General features: G+C 34.9%; 1 protein-coding gene across 6 annotated transcripts in view; it reads left to right on the forward strand.

Moving 5' to 3' along the window:
• Window positions 1–15,916, forward strand: part of TRPM6 (transient receptor potential cation channel subfamily M member 6) — a 225,809-nt gene extending 209,893 nt beyond the window's left edge. For 5 of the 6 annotated variants that reach the window (XM_074206652.1, XM_074206650.1, XM_074206654.1 and 2 more), the window contains 3 exons: window positions 6,034–6,085; window positions 11,098–11,204; window positions 14,445–15,915. In XM_074206652.1, the coding sequence (XP_074062753.1) occupies window positions 6,034–6,085; window positions 11,098–11,204; window positions 14,445–14,572 (287 nt within the window). In that variant the 3' untranslated portion in view covers window positions 14,573–15,915. Of the gene's footprint in view, window positions 1–6,033; window positions 6,086–11,097; window positions 11,205–14,444 lie in introns of all 6 variants that reach the window. The other variant, XM_074206656.1, reaches the window with a different exon arrangement.
• The last annotated feature ends 387 nt before the right edge of the window (window positions 15,917–16,303 follow it).

A 16,303-nucleotide genomic window follows, 5' to 3' on the forward strand; every position in this document is an offset into this window, starting at 1 on the left:
GGCCAGAATTAACAAACAAATATGAAGGAAGAAAGAAAATAAAAGAAACAACCACTAAGAAACAAAACAAAGTAAAATTTAAGGAATTAATGATGACTCTTTAGTGTGTTTTGTATTCCACTTGAATAGGTTTTTGTTTAAAATTGTTTCTGTTTGGGGATTCCATGTCTTAGTAATCCAAAGCAACATTAAAGACAACAAATGCTGTGGTGATGGTATTAGAAGAAAAGAAAACTAACTTCAAGAAACTTTTTTTTTTTAAAAGTAGACAATTATGTCAGTTTTAGAATTTTAGGCCACCTCAAACTGTAAAAAACAAAAACAAGAAATAACTAGATCAAGTAAATGATGTCAAAATATTCACTTCCAATGTAATAGTTAAACATCAACATCAGAGCTGAACATGAAGAACCAGAGAGATATGCATCTAAATTTTTTTCTATCAGGCATGAATATGTAGAGTGATGTGTATACCTATCAAAAATATAAAAGGGAGAAATTAAGGAAATATTATTTATCTTTAAGCCTAGAAAAGTGCTTAAGATGGTCTTGGTGGAGTGTTTGCTCTACTTGTATGGAAAGCTAGTTCTATTGCTACATGAAAATGTTGATGGGAAAAAAGGCAACTAGCATTTATTAAGGACCTTGTTGTTGTTTGTCCTTCCATGATATCTGGGAGGTGATGCCATGACATGAAAGTGAATTGGATTTAAGTGAGGAAGGACTGTGCAAAGTCACCACCAGCCTTACTGTATGTTAAATAACAATAAATTTTCATGTTGTTGGAGATTAGCTCTGAAAGTGCAGAAGGCTTTTCACGTCTAAAGTTCCAAGTTGTGCCTATGCTTTAGGGATATCCCATCCACTGGCAAGGCACATGGTATTCTAGTTGTCTTGGTGGTATGGGGTACATTGATGGAGTAAGGGATGTTGTTTTGCTGAGGGAGAGGGAAGGCTGGGATAAGTGGAAAAGAAGATGTAAGTTCTAACAGTTTCATCTTCTGATTTTTTATCAAATAACAGTACCAGTCAGATATTGTACAATCATGCCCAACTGTGGGAAGCTGGTATCCACAAGGACTAGCTTAACAAAGTTAATGATCTGTTGCCTTGACTCCATCCTGATTGAAATATCCTGCAGTTTCCAGCCTTTTTGCATTTAAAAATCAAATAAATGAGGGCCTGAATCATTCCGATTACACTTGTGATCCAACATCAGAAGCTTAGCATGCTCCGAAATGGGAATTAAAACAATTGCATTTCAAATAACACTAGTACTTAGCATTTATATAGCTCATTTTATTTTCAAAGTACTTTGTGGTTATTAATTTGTTCTTTTACACAGTACTCTTCAGAATAGGTCAGTGGAAATTTTTTTCCTTTTTTTTCCTTTTAAACAGTAGAAGACACTTAACCCCAACAGGTTTATGTAAAGATTGTCAGCTATCAGGATTAGAATTCATGACTCAGTTTCCCTTGGAAATGTACTTCATTTTGTTCATTCATAGGATCATAGATATAAATCTGAAAGGAACCTTGAAAGTCATGAAGTACAACTCCCTCAGTTTTACTTCTGAAGAAACTGAGTCACAGAGCAGGCAAGTGACTTGTCTGCAGTCATATGGCCAGTATCTGAGGGGAGATTTGAATACAGGTCTTCCTGATTCCAAGCTTAGCATTTCGTTCATTATACCACACTGCCTCTCAATTAGTTAACAAATATTTCTTCTCATCTTGGGAGGTGACAGGTCCTATGCCTGTGCTGTGTATACGAAGAAAAAAGAAATAACAAAATAATCCTTGCTGTCAAGGAGATTGCATTCTATCAGTAAGATTGATAGTTTACTTATAGAGTAATGAGCATTTTTAATAATACTAGTAATAGTATTAAATAGTAACCAATTTTCTCCATCCCGTGCAAATATTTTATAGACAGAGTTGTGTAGATAAAAGAGTTCTACATTTGATTTTTTTTCTTTTGGCTTTTATAAGGCAATGGGAGAGTTCTACACTTGAAAGAAGACTCTGGCTTTGGCACGTGTTCTTTGTGATCTTGGGAAGATCTTAGCTTCCCTGGGTCTTGGGTTTCTTGAGAGAAATAATTCATTCAGAAACCCACTCTATTCCAATCATTATCAATCAATCTGATATGATTCCATAATGATAGTGATTATAAGTTCTATATATATTAGTCCCAGAGCTGTGAGCTGCAGATTGTAGGATCATATGTGTTATCATAGGAAGCTAGCTAGAAGTCTTCCATCCTTGTTTTCCTTGTCATGGTGACCAAGCCCAGTGTGATGGAAGTGACTCAAATTCATGGAAAAGTTCCAATTTCTTTTTGTATCTCCAGACCATTTCCTCTTACCTAGTCTTAGGAATAGCCCATTCATCTTATGATCACCTAGTCAGCAAAGACCTTTCCTGCCTTGCCCAACCTGTGACCCTGCTGCCATCAATTTGCTTCTAGTCTATGCATCATATGTCAACTACTGGAATTATTCTGTATTTGAGATAACCTTTCTAGAATGTCAAGATATTAAGGCATATAAAAATAGGACCCTAGAAGATGATCTGAGATCTACTTCATTAGAGGGGATCATGAACCCTTTAATAAAGTGCCATTGTCTCAGAACTCTGTCTCGGTCTCTTATTGAAGATAGGACAATTTTAATCACCATATTCCTCATCTGTAAAATGAAGTGGTTGGAAGAAAATGCCCCTGAGGATCCATCTAGCTCTAGCTATGACATCCTACTTTCATAAATCTGCACTACTCTGGGCCTCAGTTTCCTTATATGTAATAGGAGAGGGAAGAATAGATTAGATTAGATGACCTCATAAAGAACATTCTAGCTTTATAAAGATCTATGATCTTACAAAAGATAAAGGCAGAATTCAGTATACTGAAATAAAGTTCACATATTTAGGGACTCTTTTATTTCTGCTGTGCTGTACCACAACACTGAAACTTAGCCTAATGATGGTTATTCAACCATCTTAGAATTTGTTGGATAGAATATATCCCCAGCTTGTTAATGCATTTTTGCTATGTTTAGGATGTCATTTCTATATATTTGCATAAAATTTATCTTTAGTATTATTGGAAAATGCATGGAATTTGGATTTAGGAGACCTGAGTTTGAATCATAGCTCCAATATGTAGTGCCTGTGTGATCTTAGGCTAGTAACTTAAACCTCTTGGGCCCACAGTTTCTTCATCTGTAAAATGAGGGCATTGACCTAGTGAGTATAATCGATTCTTTTCTTTAATTGAAAGACAGTCTCTGATTTACCCACTGCCAGGTTCATTTCAGAGGAATAGAAAGAAACTGAGAGGTCAGGTTGTTCAAGATCACACAGCTAGTAAGTTTCTGACTAAGGTGGGATTTGAACCCAATGGGTCACTGCTAATGCTTAGTGTCAATTTTTTGAGAAGCTGGAGTGATAAACCTTTTTGACTACAATTGGAAGGAATTGCCACTAGGTGGCACTTTTTTCACCAGGTTGCACTGTCTTTCAATTTGGAACTATGATAATAAAAACAAAAACAAATACAATACAAATAATACAACAATAGCAATAACAGCAATAATTATTATTAAAAGGAGTGAGCTCTTATAGAGTACATTAAAGTTTGCAAAGCACTTTGCATATGTTATCTCATGAGCCAAAGTAAGAAATGTATAATTTTGTGGGCTATAAGAAAATAATCTCTTTTTAATGAGCCATATAACTGTGACAGAATACAGATAAAAGGATGAGAAGTGAGATTTTAAACAAGCAATAACCTGCTTTTAATATGCTTTTAATTTCCTAAACATGATCTCACTCAGTTGCTATTATCTAATTTAAGTACTGGCATACTTCCCGTCTAGACTGACAGCTGACTCACAAGTGACACCGAAGTTTTTGGTCCTGCATTTCTTGGATACCAAACATACCAGAAGAAGCAGGCATTCAGCACCTAGGGCAGTAACATAGATAGCACATAGTAAGTGCTTAATAAACGTTTACTGGATTGGCTTGCTTCCTTAGATATAAACTGGAGCATGTTAGAAGTGGCAGCCTCAAATGTTGATAATTGTGATACTTGCACACTCCATCAGTTAGAGTTTTGTGTTAGTTATACTTCACAAGTTCAGAGCTTCTCTTAAACTTTTCTCTTTATTCTCAGAACAGAATTTAAAAGGGCAGAGTATCATGACTGTACAGCCCTCTCCAGTTCCTATATGACCTTAGGCTAGTCAGTCAATTTCTCTGAATCTCTTTTATGCAATTAAGAAGTACTGAGCTAGAAAAAGAAGCCTAGAATTTCTTGTCTTTCTTGTCTGAATATTTAGCTATACCATACCTCAAGATTCCTCTTCCTGATTCCCATTCTCACCTTTCCAAATCAATATGCAAAGTGAAGTTGCATCTAATGCTTAGCTATTTAACTAAGGTAGATTGTTCCTTTAAATACAGATTCTCACAAAAGTATTTTGTTTTCTTTTAACTATATTTGTATTCTTTGAAATACAGAATATAGAAAAAATTCTTTAAAAAAAGTAGATGACAGTGTTGGTTTTTCTATGAAGCCCAGGGTGAAAAGAAGATTCATGTTGTTTTTCAATAGCTTTTCCTATAAAGTTGTTCACTTTTGGGAAAGGAAAAATTCCTACCATAAGGAAGATCTTACCACAATTGTAAGAATTAAGTCAGAGATTATATAATTTACCCTACAAGAGGAAGCCTTCTCAGTATCGGACTCCAAGCAGTACAGTAGAAAGCACATTGCCTCTGAAGTCAAGGACCTAGGTTCAGATCTCAGGTCTACCACCTACATGATCTAGGGCAAATCACTACCAGGCTCAGTTTCCACACTGGTAAAATAATGGAATTGGACTAGACAGCTCTTGCAGTTCTAGATCTGTGATCCTGTGAGCATTTTCACTTCACAGAAATGTCCCATTCTCATTTGATACATGTAAACATTTATTCTAATTGGCTAATTATTCTTTACACTAGCAGGATGGTTGTTTTCCCCTATTTGATTAATTATAAATCTTTACCTATATCATATTTACATCTAGGGTACATATATGATCTCTTCTGAGAAAAAAAAAGTTTTATGGTTGCTGTCCAGTCATGTCCAACTCTTCATTACCCCATTTGGAGTTTTCTTCATAAAGATATTGGAATGGTTTGCTGTATCTTTCTGCAGCTCACTTTACTGAGACAAACAGGGTTGTGACTTGCCCAGAGACCCATGACTAGGAAGTGTCTGAGACCAGATTTGAACTCAGGAAGAGTTCAGTACTTTGTACCCTATGGTACCATCTAGTCTTCCCAGAAGGAGTACCATATGTTACTTATTTATTATCTATATCTATATAACTACCTTTCTCTCTCTCTCTCTCTCTCTCTCTCTCTCTCTCTCTCTCTCTCTCTCTCTCTCTCTCTCTCTCTGTATTTAGATTGTAGCATGAGGGGAGAGGGATAGGCATCATAAATCTAGAATTAGATAAGACCTTTGATGCAATGTAGCCTATACCTTTCATTTTCAAATGAGGAAAAAGAAGCCCAGTGAAATTAAGAGACTTGTACCAAGCCATACAGTAAATGACAGGGGCAGAATTCAAACAGAGGTCCCTTCCCTCCCCCTTTAAATTTATCATAGCAGCCTATTTTTCTTTTCATTTATTGGGAGCGGGGGTAGGAAAACCGAAAGGAAAATTATTATAGCTGAAGTTTATATGGCACATTAAGCTATATAAATATTTTACAGACATTATCTTGTTTGAGTCTCATAACTATCCTTTGAGAAAGATGTTCTTGTTACGCTCACTGTACTAATGAAGAAATCAAAGGTTCCATTGTTAAATGATTTGCACAGGTAATGTCTCAGACTTGCCGATTTTATCCCTTGCCATCTATTCACTTCCTGATAACAAAAAAACAACTAAGGAATGAACCAATTTTATTTTGAAGAATTTTGGGTAAAAATGAAAAGCCTCATTTAGTTAATGTATTTTATATCTTTTTTTGGAGGTGTTGGAGAAAATCTGACAGATCCATCTGTTATTAAACCTGAAGACAAACAGTAAGTTTCTTTTGATTTCTCTGTTGTCATTTAGCAAATCCTGAGATTGTAGTAGTTGCTAGTTTTGGCAGGGATGAAGATATAGTAATAAATATGATATGGCAGAGATAGTGAGATAGGAATACTTAACATAACATTCTGTGCTTTTGCAACACTTTACTTACGATGAGGTTAGATTCTTTAAGGTCTTAGTTTCTTTCTGTTAATTTCTTAATTTCATAACCCCACGTAAGCCATTCAACTACATATCTTACAGTAAAATGCCACTCTTCTTGATGTGATGCTTTACAAACTAATCCAGTGATGTATAGGGAAAATTTATATTGATTTTATGAATATGGTACTTTGTTCTGTGCAAATCCCAACTCTTCTTTCCATTTATACCCTTCATTGAGGAATTTGGAGACTTTTCTTTGGAACTTTTTATGTATTATTGTTGTTGGTGGTGTTGTTGTTATCCTCTCTTCCATTATCTGTGATCTGAGAATAGGGATTGCATTTTTATTTTTAACCTCATTGCTTAGCTTAGTCTTGACACTTAATGATAGCTGACTGACTGGTATGAGACTCAGACTATCCATCCTTTACATTTGTTTTATAACCCTTTCTGTCATATGTGCTTGTTTTCTCTCTCTCTCTCTCTCTCTCTCTCTCTCTCTCTCTCTCTCTCTTTTGGTTGCTTCTTGTGTCTAAGTCATCATTAATAATAAGTTGCAATCTGCTTACACTCACAATGTATTTTGGGTCTTTGCATGTTGATCACCAATGGTTTCTATTCTTTTGAGAGTACAACTGAAATCCCACCTTCTACAGGAAATCCCAATATCTCCTAATTTCTGTGCCTTCCCTTTATTAATTATTTTTTGTTTATTATAAATTTAATTTTCTTTGTATGTATTTATTTGTATGTTGTCTCCTCCATTACATTGTAAGCACCTTTAGGGCAGGAACTGTGTTTGTATCTTCAGTGCTCAGCTTAGTCATAGAGTAAGTGCTCAATAAATATGTATTAAGTGATTAATGATGGTGTTCCCCAATTCCTAAAATATACTCAATGCTACATAAAAGTAACCATATTTTATAAAGGAAAGTCTGCAGTTTTGACTATCAAAAGTACTCAAAACTATTTGGCTTTGTATCTTTTGACAGGGATACATAGTGTTTGGGGGGGGGAATCTATAAAACAGAGTAATAGATAGATAATTGAACCAGGATTTTTAGGGGGATATAAGGGATGGAATCTATACCTGTGATTTTGTTTAAGGAACTCTTGATGAAAAAACTCCTTATTGTAGATTGGCATCTATTTTGTAACTTATAGCCTTGTTTGTCTAGGAAACTGAGAAGTGACATGACTTGGCCAAATTCACTGTACAAAATGGAACTTAAATTTGAATCTGTTTTGTTTTCTCTAATCAAGAAGTATTCCTAAGATAAAGCTTATCAACACACACACACACACACACACACACACACACACACACACACACACACACGCACACACAACACAACACAACACATTCTGCCCCATCCCAAGACCATAGAATTCATTCCAAAGCCCATGTTATATCCTCGAGGAGACTACATATATTTTTATTGCTTTTAGCTAGTGCAGGATTTTAAAAAAAATTGTGCTTGTTTTTATCTTCCCAAAGCTTGAGTAGGTAAGAACAGTATGTTTGTTTTATGGTGCCCAGTGGATAATTGAATAATTGCCCCAGAGCTTGTGGGATGACCTTGACTGTTTGAGGTTTTAGATGGGAGCAGCAGTGGCATATTACCTATAGAGACTGTCATCTGGCGTCCTGGTTTTTGACTGGCAGTTCTGGAGATTATCCCACATCCATTCCATGTCTACTGGGTGAAGAAAATAAAATAACATTTTCATTCAGGGGGCATACTTGTTTTTCTTGGAAGACAAGTATGGTCCTTAGAAGTTCCTCTCTCTGGAGTATCTCCCCATGTGTCTTTCTCTACAGGCAATGTGAAACGGAAAATAGACCAAGTGTTCCAGTGAATGTAGAATAACCATTTTGATAACTTAGACATTAAATTATCTTTTTCTTTATTAATAGACAGTTATCCACTCTATCTTCTTTTGCCTCAGAGTTCCATTCAGTTTAATATTTTATTCTCTGTGCATTAAGTGTGTACTGTAGTGGAGAGAGATGGCCTTGGAGTCAGAGAGGGCCTGGGTTCCAATCCTACCTCTGACATTTTGAGATCCCTGGGCAAGTCACTTAAAAACTGCTCCAGACAATTCTCTGAGATGATAAGTTACAAAGCAGGTGCTTATCTATATTGATAAAAGGAATTTCCGTATTGGAGAGCTTCCTATGTACCACTGAAATCACAAATCAAGTCCAAAAAAAAAGGCTTCAAAGGCATCATAGAAGACTAGATATCTTACCTTTGACACATTCTAGCTGCGTGATTATGGGCAAATAAATCATTTAATCTCTGGATCTCAATCGGCTAAGACTGTAAATTGTAGAGCAATAGCCAGTCTCCACAGTGGAGAGAATTTCTGTACTAGGATTTTCTTAAGCTGATGAAATCAGAGGTCTGGACAAAGACAAAGCTAAAATCATGCAAGGCACAAGGGTGCTGGGGGACAGGCAGTACAAAGAGAAAAATGACAACATGAACACAGTCACAGTAGTAAGAGGAGGTAATTATCTTGATTTTTCAGAGTGCTAGTAACTAGTTGTATGTAGTGATCAGGAAATGCCTTGTATAGAAAGAACATGATCTGACTATTTGTATTAACTCTGTAGATCACCTCCTTGAGGGCTGGTAGCCTAAATTCACTCTGATTCACCCCCAATTTGTGATGTATTGGTAACTAGCAAATGTATCTTTTATACGCTTGTTGCTTCGTTCATTTTTGACATTTGACAAATATGAAGCGATGATGTGATGTTCTTTAGGAAGGCTATGTATAGCTGGCACTAATTAACGCTCACTTGCACGTGGAACAAAACTACCACCTGCTTTTCATATGTTAGGAGGAATATGAAAAATAGCAAGTCTCAGAGTGGTAAGTTTTTTTTTTCCTTCAACTTCTTTATCTGGGACTGTGTGGTCATAGACATGTTGCAGGATACAAGTGCAAAGCTCTTTAAAAGTCACATGTAAGCCAATGCCCACTTAAACACACATCCCCAGGAAATGTTTTAATCCCTCAGATTTATTTTACATTAGGGTTCTGATGCATTTACATATACTTTCATTAAAGATTGTGAGAAAAAAAAATAGTAGCTTATGTTTGGCCATACCTTTTAAATTCTGAGAAATGGTATCACCTTTTTGGAAATATTGCTCTGGACACAGAAATTTCAGGTATATATATAGTATATAAATATTCTCTGGTTAAATAGTGCATTTGGGTCATGCTGAAGAGATAAACATAAAGAAACATTCAGTTTCTGAGATTAAAATAGCACTTTTAAGTTTTCATTTCTTAGGTCTTATGATGTGTAGTCATAAATATGGATCAATTCTGCTGTTTCTTCTCTCACTCCCTCCTTTCCTTTCTCCCTCTGTACTTTTATCCTTCCTTCCTTCCTTCCTTCCTTCCTTCCTTCCTTCCTTGTCTTATTTTCAACCTTCCTTATCTCTTCTTCCCTTTCTTCCCCCCCCCCCCCCAGTATTTTATTATACTGGTTCCTTACCATATAGACTAATGGACTGATTAGAGAAAGATGGTCAAGAAGGGCTAATTTATGCAGCTTTCTAAATACCATTAAAGCTGGACTTTTTAAATGAGATTGAGTGACCAAGAAAGTTAATCCTAGGTGTTTGTTGGCTTTGAATTCCCAAAGGATTTCCTCTACTCCTTCCCTTGGAGCATGGAGGCAATCTGAGATGAAACTGACATCAACCCTTAATCTGAGTTTGGCCCATCTTCAGAGCAGCTGCTGTTGTTCTGCCAAAAGGAAGTAGAAATTGAGATAAATGCTTCAATCTTCAGATGGGAAAAAAAGCCATTTTACTCTCTTTTTTTTTGGAAAACCACATTCCTTAGAAGTGAAGTTTATTGTTTCCTTTTGTCATATTTTGATTCTCTCCTGCCTTCTTATTCCCCCCCCCTCAGAACTTGGCATTTAAGAGCTATAATTCAGTTCAGATTTTTAAAATGTTTTTATACTCTGTGTGTCATTAAAATAAAATATTAGCTTTCATAGAGTTTCTTTGGAAGGATTTCTGGTGTTCTGTGTTCTGGGATGTCTAATGCATCAATTAAATTTTTAGAGAATAATGATCATGTGGTGTTATAATTAATGAATATTGATTGTAGAAACTACATTAAGAATCTGTTGTAATTATATGGTACTCCTTGAACTTGCTTAATATATCCAGATTCTATTTATTATTTTGTCACTACATTTACAATATGTGGTTTCTTTCCACTTGTGAGCTAAGAGAAGTAATATATTCCCAAGAGGGAGACTAGCTGTAGAGGTTAGTACAGTGGAAGGCAGTTTTTAGAATCACTTGTTCATTGAGCTCTTATAGACCTTTGTCATATATTTCTTTGAGATGCTATAATTCATATTTTGGAAATTGTATTTGAATTTAAAACACTACATGTGAATCCAGTTAGTAGGTATGTTCTAACAGTAAAACTAATTTTATTTTGAGGCCTATATATTGGGAAATCTGGACAAACACTCTCTTAATGAATGTCATTCCTTTCTCCCCTGAGCATTCAAAAGGGGCTCTCTGTATTTTGTTTTACTATTGTGCATAGAAAATTCTCTCTTCGATCAGATTATCGTGGAAATGAATTTCACAGTAGTCCATAGAGTTGGGTACAAGGATTTAAGTGCATTTGAATTTTAAATGTGCAAACCTAACATTGTTACTTCTCTTCTAAAAGTTCTCTGTTCTTTGTTGGCTTGCACAATTTTACTGGGTTACTATGGGAGACTGTTAGGTATCTTAGAGAATCCAAGTCGGGCTCCTTTTTCTTAACTGTGATCTAATTGATATTCTGATATTTCCTCTAGATCAAGAGGGATGGAGTTTGGACCGGCAAATTTAGGGGAAGCTGCAATTAGAAACTTCATTGCAAAGCATCATTGCAATTCCTGTTGTAGGAAGCTCAAACTCCTGGGTATGCCCCCAAACAATTTTATTTTTCTCTTAACAGATATCTTTTAGAACAACATGCATGATAACCTGGAATTGAGTGGGAAAATTACAATAATGTTTTGTCTCATTAAATTTTAAAGACTCAAAAAGAATGAAACAATGTGATTGATTTTAATTTGTGTCAGTCTATAATCAAATAACTTCATGCTAGTTGCTCATCCCACAGAACTTTTGAAGGATAATTCCCTCTGAGGAAACAGGGAGAGAATCTGACTCAAACACTTGTCTGTAATTCTCTACCCTAAGTCTTCCCCACTACCCATAATTTTACTTCATCTTATTGATTTTCTGGTTACTGGATTGTATTATTTGGGATTTCCCTACATTGTCCTTATTTACATTTTGTGGGAGTTGGGAGGGGGTAATGGTGATGGGGCACAAAAGAAATAGCATTTCTGTTTTAAATCAGTGTGCTGGTACCCATTGCATCAACTTGTCACTTTAAACACACATTCTATTTTTTTTTTTGTTTGGAGTTGGGACCTACATTTTTACCACTACAATTACTTCTAACATAAAAGCAAGCAATTGAAGGAATCCCCCCAAAGACCTCACTTAGATCAAAGAATTCTTGCCATATGATTTTCGTTCATTCCAAGAAGTGATGCTTTTAGTTTGGATCACTGTGCTTAGGATTTGATTTTTCTTCCTCCAGTTCAGTCACTAAAACATTCTTTAAAAGTAAAGTACTATTTTTCCACTCTGAGGAACTTTTCACTGCTTATAAGTAAGGTGATTTGCCCTCCCACAAAGGATCTTCCTTTTTGCCTCAATGCTCAGTAAATTTATAAGCCCAAAGTGTCATTCCTGTCCAATTAGAGAAGAATAAACAAAGTCTTCTGTTGTCTTTGTGCTCAATACTTGTGTTTTCAAAAAATAAATGCTTTTAATGAATACTTTTTCATTCATTCTAAAAATTGATATGATAGGCAATGTGACATAGTAGATAGAAGTCTAATTAACCTGGAATCCAGAAGACCTGAGTTCAAATCCAACCTTTGACACATCATTGCCCTGGGTAAATGCTTAAAATTTTTAAACTGCAGAATAGTTGCTGCTATGCATCCATAGAAAGAATTTTCTCATCTGGAGTTCTTTGTGAAATGTACTCATCTCAAATGATATAAAATGTTTTACTCTTGGATTAATTTCAAACAGATGTTAAAATAATAATAATAATAATGATGATGATGATGATGATGATGATGATGATGCAGTGGTAGATATGAGTCACTGAGACACAGAGATATGAGGATAAAAGTGACTGAGACTGGTGCTGGTATCATACATTGACATTACTGGAAAGGAATTGGACTAAGGTCATTTGCTTTTTGCTTTTATGTTGGGACATTGTATGCCAGATCATATTGTTGCCTGATAATTAAACATTTGAAACCTGCTTCATTTTGAAACTGGCCAAACCAATACAGAAACTGAGAACATTGGACCATAATCTGATCCAGTAAAGTAGAGGATTAAACCATTGCTTTACACAGCTTGATACCTAGAGACCATTGGTCAGGATTATTCAAAGCAAAAGAAATGTTTTTCACCATTATTCCACTTCACCTTCTAATTTATGTTTGGGGATTTTAATTTTGGTAGGTCTAAAATATTGGATAATTATCTCACTCTCTAGGCATAATCTCTTTTTAATATCCCAGGAAAAATATAATTGATAACCTCAAATATTCATATTATCCTATAATCTTGGGATTTTGATTTTAATATTTTCAGACAATAATCAAAATTATATTTTTGTTTTAAACAAAAGAAGCCAGTACAAGGGTGGTCATCCAAATGGAGCCTTCACTTACCAAACCTCATAGTAAACTGGTCTTGACATGTGCAAGAGAGATAGAGAGCTTAGACCTTGAAATCAGGAAACCTGGATTACATATGGCAAGTCATTTAGACTTTCCTAGACTCAGTTTTTTAAAATTTATGTTTATCTTATAGGATTGTTGTGAATAAAATGTTTTATGAACTTTAAAACAAAATACAACAATATATTTTTTAAATCAGAGTTCTGATTTCATAGCATCACATACTTAGAGCTGGAAGTTACCTTATTGGTCAAGGTCACTGAGTTCACTGCCCTTGCCCATTTTACAGATATGAAACTGAGACCCAGAGAGTTTATTTTTTATTTTTTTTTACAAGGCAATGGGATTAAGTGACTTGCCCAAGGTCATACAGCTAAGTAATTATTAAGTGTCTGAGGCTGGATTTGAACTCAGGTTCTCCTGACTACAGGGCTTGTACTCTATCCACTGAGCCACTTACTTGCCCTGACCCAGAGTGTTTAAGTGGCCAGTCCAGGTTTACCTAACCAATATATCTTAGAGGTTGGACAAGTCTTCCTGACTCGGAAACCATGTGTTAGTTCACTGTTATGCTTCTCAAGTTATTTTTTTTCTTTCCTTTTAGGAGACAATGCTTTTCATTCTGTTTAGTGTTGGTTATTTCTCCTCTAATTCATCCACCAAACAATTCTCTTAAATATTAATTCTATTTTTTCTATTCTGAGGAAATTTTCACTGCTTAGAATGTGCTGAGTTGTCTTATTATTGGGTGATTACATGGCATAGTGGAGCTTGACTTAGAGCTAAGAAAACCTTAATTCAAATCCTTTCTCTGATACATTCTGGGTATGGGACCCTGAGCATGTCATTTAACTGCTGAATGACTGACAACTCTCTAAGGCTGTAAATTGCAGGCTCCTTTGTTATAGGAAGATTTTTTTCCCCAGGAGTGCCCTCCAGCAATAAAGTTAAATCACTATTTTTTTTAAACCAAAACACCAACAACAAATACCAAATAACAATTATTAGTTACCTTAAGTTCAATTTGGGCTCAAATTATTGACTCTGTGATCTAAAGATGTCTTTGAAAACTGTCTCATTTATTGCTATAACTATACTATCTATATGAAGGACAGTAAGTAACAAATAATCATCTTTCCTTCCCTTGAGAAACCAAGCTTCAGAATTACTTTGGATGAATCAAAGAAAACACAGAGTTATTTCTTGCAGTCATGGTTGAGAATCACACCGAAATTGGACTTGTTAAATTTATGAATTTGAACTCATTTCTAGGGGAAGAACTTTAGTCATTTACTGAAACTTGATTCAACCAGGTGAATAGTTAGCTTGACTTTCAAAGCTCTTGTGTAACCATTTGACTTACCATCTTCCCACAGATCTCAAAAGAAATGACTACAGCCCTGGGAGAATCACTTTTAACCTCCAAAGAGAATTAGAACCAGCTGAAGGGACTGTTGTAGAAGAGAATACTGGTGACCCTAGAGAAGATCTCACACGCTTATAATGGAGAAGAATGGGGAAAAGGGTCACCGCTGGTCCTCTGAACCCTTGCACAAGCTCAATGTTAGACAACTTTGATACTTTATTCTATTGCACCTGAGGGACTGACTCCAGGATTCAGCTTCTCAGATGTATATTACCAGCTATAACAACTACATGTAGTCGATACTTGAAGAATGAACTCCTATAGTTCTTCATACATTAACGTTTTCTATGTATTCTCTCTCTCAGTTAATTTTATTATTTATTTTAAATTTAAATACAAAATAAAAAAGTATTTCCCTGTACAAAGCAGAATATGAGAGGAAATGATATAAAGAATAATTCTCCATTTCAAGAAAAGCTATACAATAAATATTGCACATTGTTTTCAAAGTTGCCCAACTTTGCTTTCTTGTAAGTTTTCTTTTGTTTTCTGCTGTATACATTTAACTTTATTTTTTCCCTTCCCCCCAACTGTCTACCACTGCCCTAATTAAGGCTATAGTTAAGTATCGAGATATATCTATATGTATTTAGATATAGATATATATTATAGTCACACACATATACATGTATATATGTATATACATAGATATCTATAAACATACACATATACATATATACTCATACACATACATGTTAAAAGCATGCTGTGCTTATTTCTACTTGTCATCACTTTATTTGAAGGTAAACACTATCTTCCTTCATAAGTCCAAGTCTTCCCATATTTTTTTTTCTTTTTTAGGTTTTTGCAAGGCAAATGGGGTTAAGTGGCTTGCCCAAGGCCACACAGCTAGGTAATTATTAAGTGTCTGAGACCGGATTTGAACCCAGGTACTCCTGACTTCACTACGTCACCTAGCCGCCCCCACTATGCTACCTAGCCGCCCCAATCTTCCCATATTTTTCTAAATCAACGAGCTCATTATTTTCTAAAAAAAGCAATATTCCAACTTAATCACATCCCATCTGAGATTATTTATGAAAGTTTCCCTCCAGTTTCTTAATTCATTTTATTCTTGAATGCATAGCTTTTATTTATATGATAAATTTTAATTTAAAGTGATTAAATTCATCCATTTTGTACTGCAAGAATGCTTTCATCTTATAGTTTAAGGTCTGATACTGCTGAATCTGCTTCCTTTACATCTTTTTCCCCTTTTTTTGAAGTCTTCTTCCTTATGAACTTTGTTATTTTCTCTGACATAGTATAGTAAGTTTTTTTTTAGCAATTGGGATGACATTGAATAAAAAGATTATTTAGGTAAAGTGATCAGTTTTTAAAATCATATTTGCTCTCTTGATCTTTGAACAATAAGTATTTCTTCAATTATTTAGATCTGACTTTAGTTGTATTAAAGTGTTTTACGTTTTTGTCCATATGTTCCTGTGACTCTTTTATCAGTTTACTCTCAGGTTTTTAATATGACCTAGTTATTTAAAAGGGTTTAAAACAATATTAAATAATATTGCTAATATATATTATAGTTTCACTGTTTTTCCTCTTTTGATTAAATATATTTTAGCTTTAACTTTGTCTGAGATCATATTCCTACTTTTTCTTACAAAATAAATTTTCCTCCTGACTTTTATCTTTGTGCATGTTTCTCATTTTTATAGCGTATTCTGAAAGTCATAGACTGTTGAATTCAAAAATTTCAATCTGCCATCAGTTTCCATTTTATGAGTACAGGGTTCCTATTGTTAAAAACCATAATGTGGACCCCTTAAGTGGTAAAAGTCATGAATAATA

Source organism: Macrotis lagotis, chromosome X (assembly GCF_037893015.1).
Source record: "Macrotis lagotis isolate mMagLag1 chromosome X, bilby.v1.9.chrom.fasta, whole genome shotgun sequence".
NCBI classification, from domain to species: Eukaryota; Metazoa; Chordata; class Mammalia; order Peramelemorphia; family Peramelidae; genus Macrotis; species Macrotis lagotis.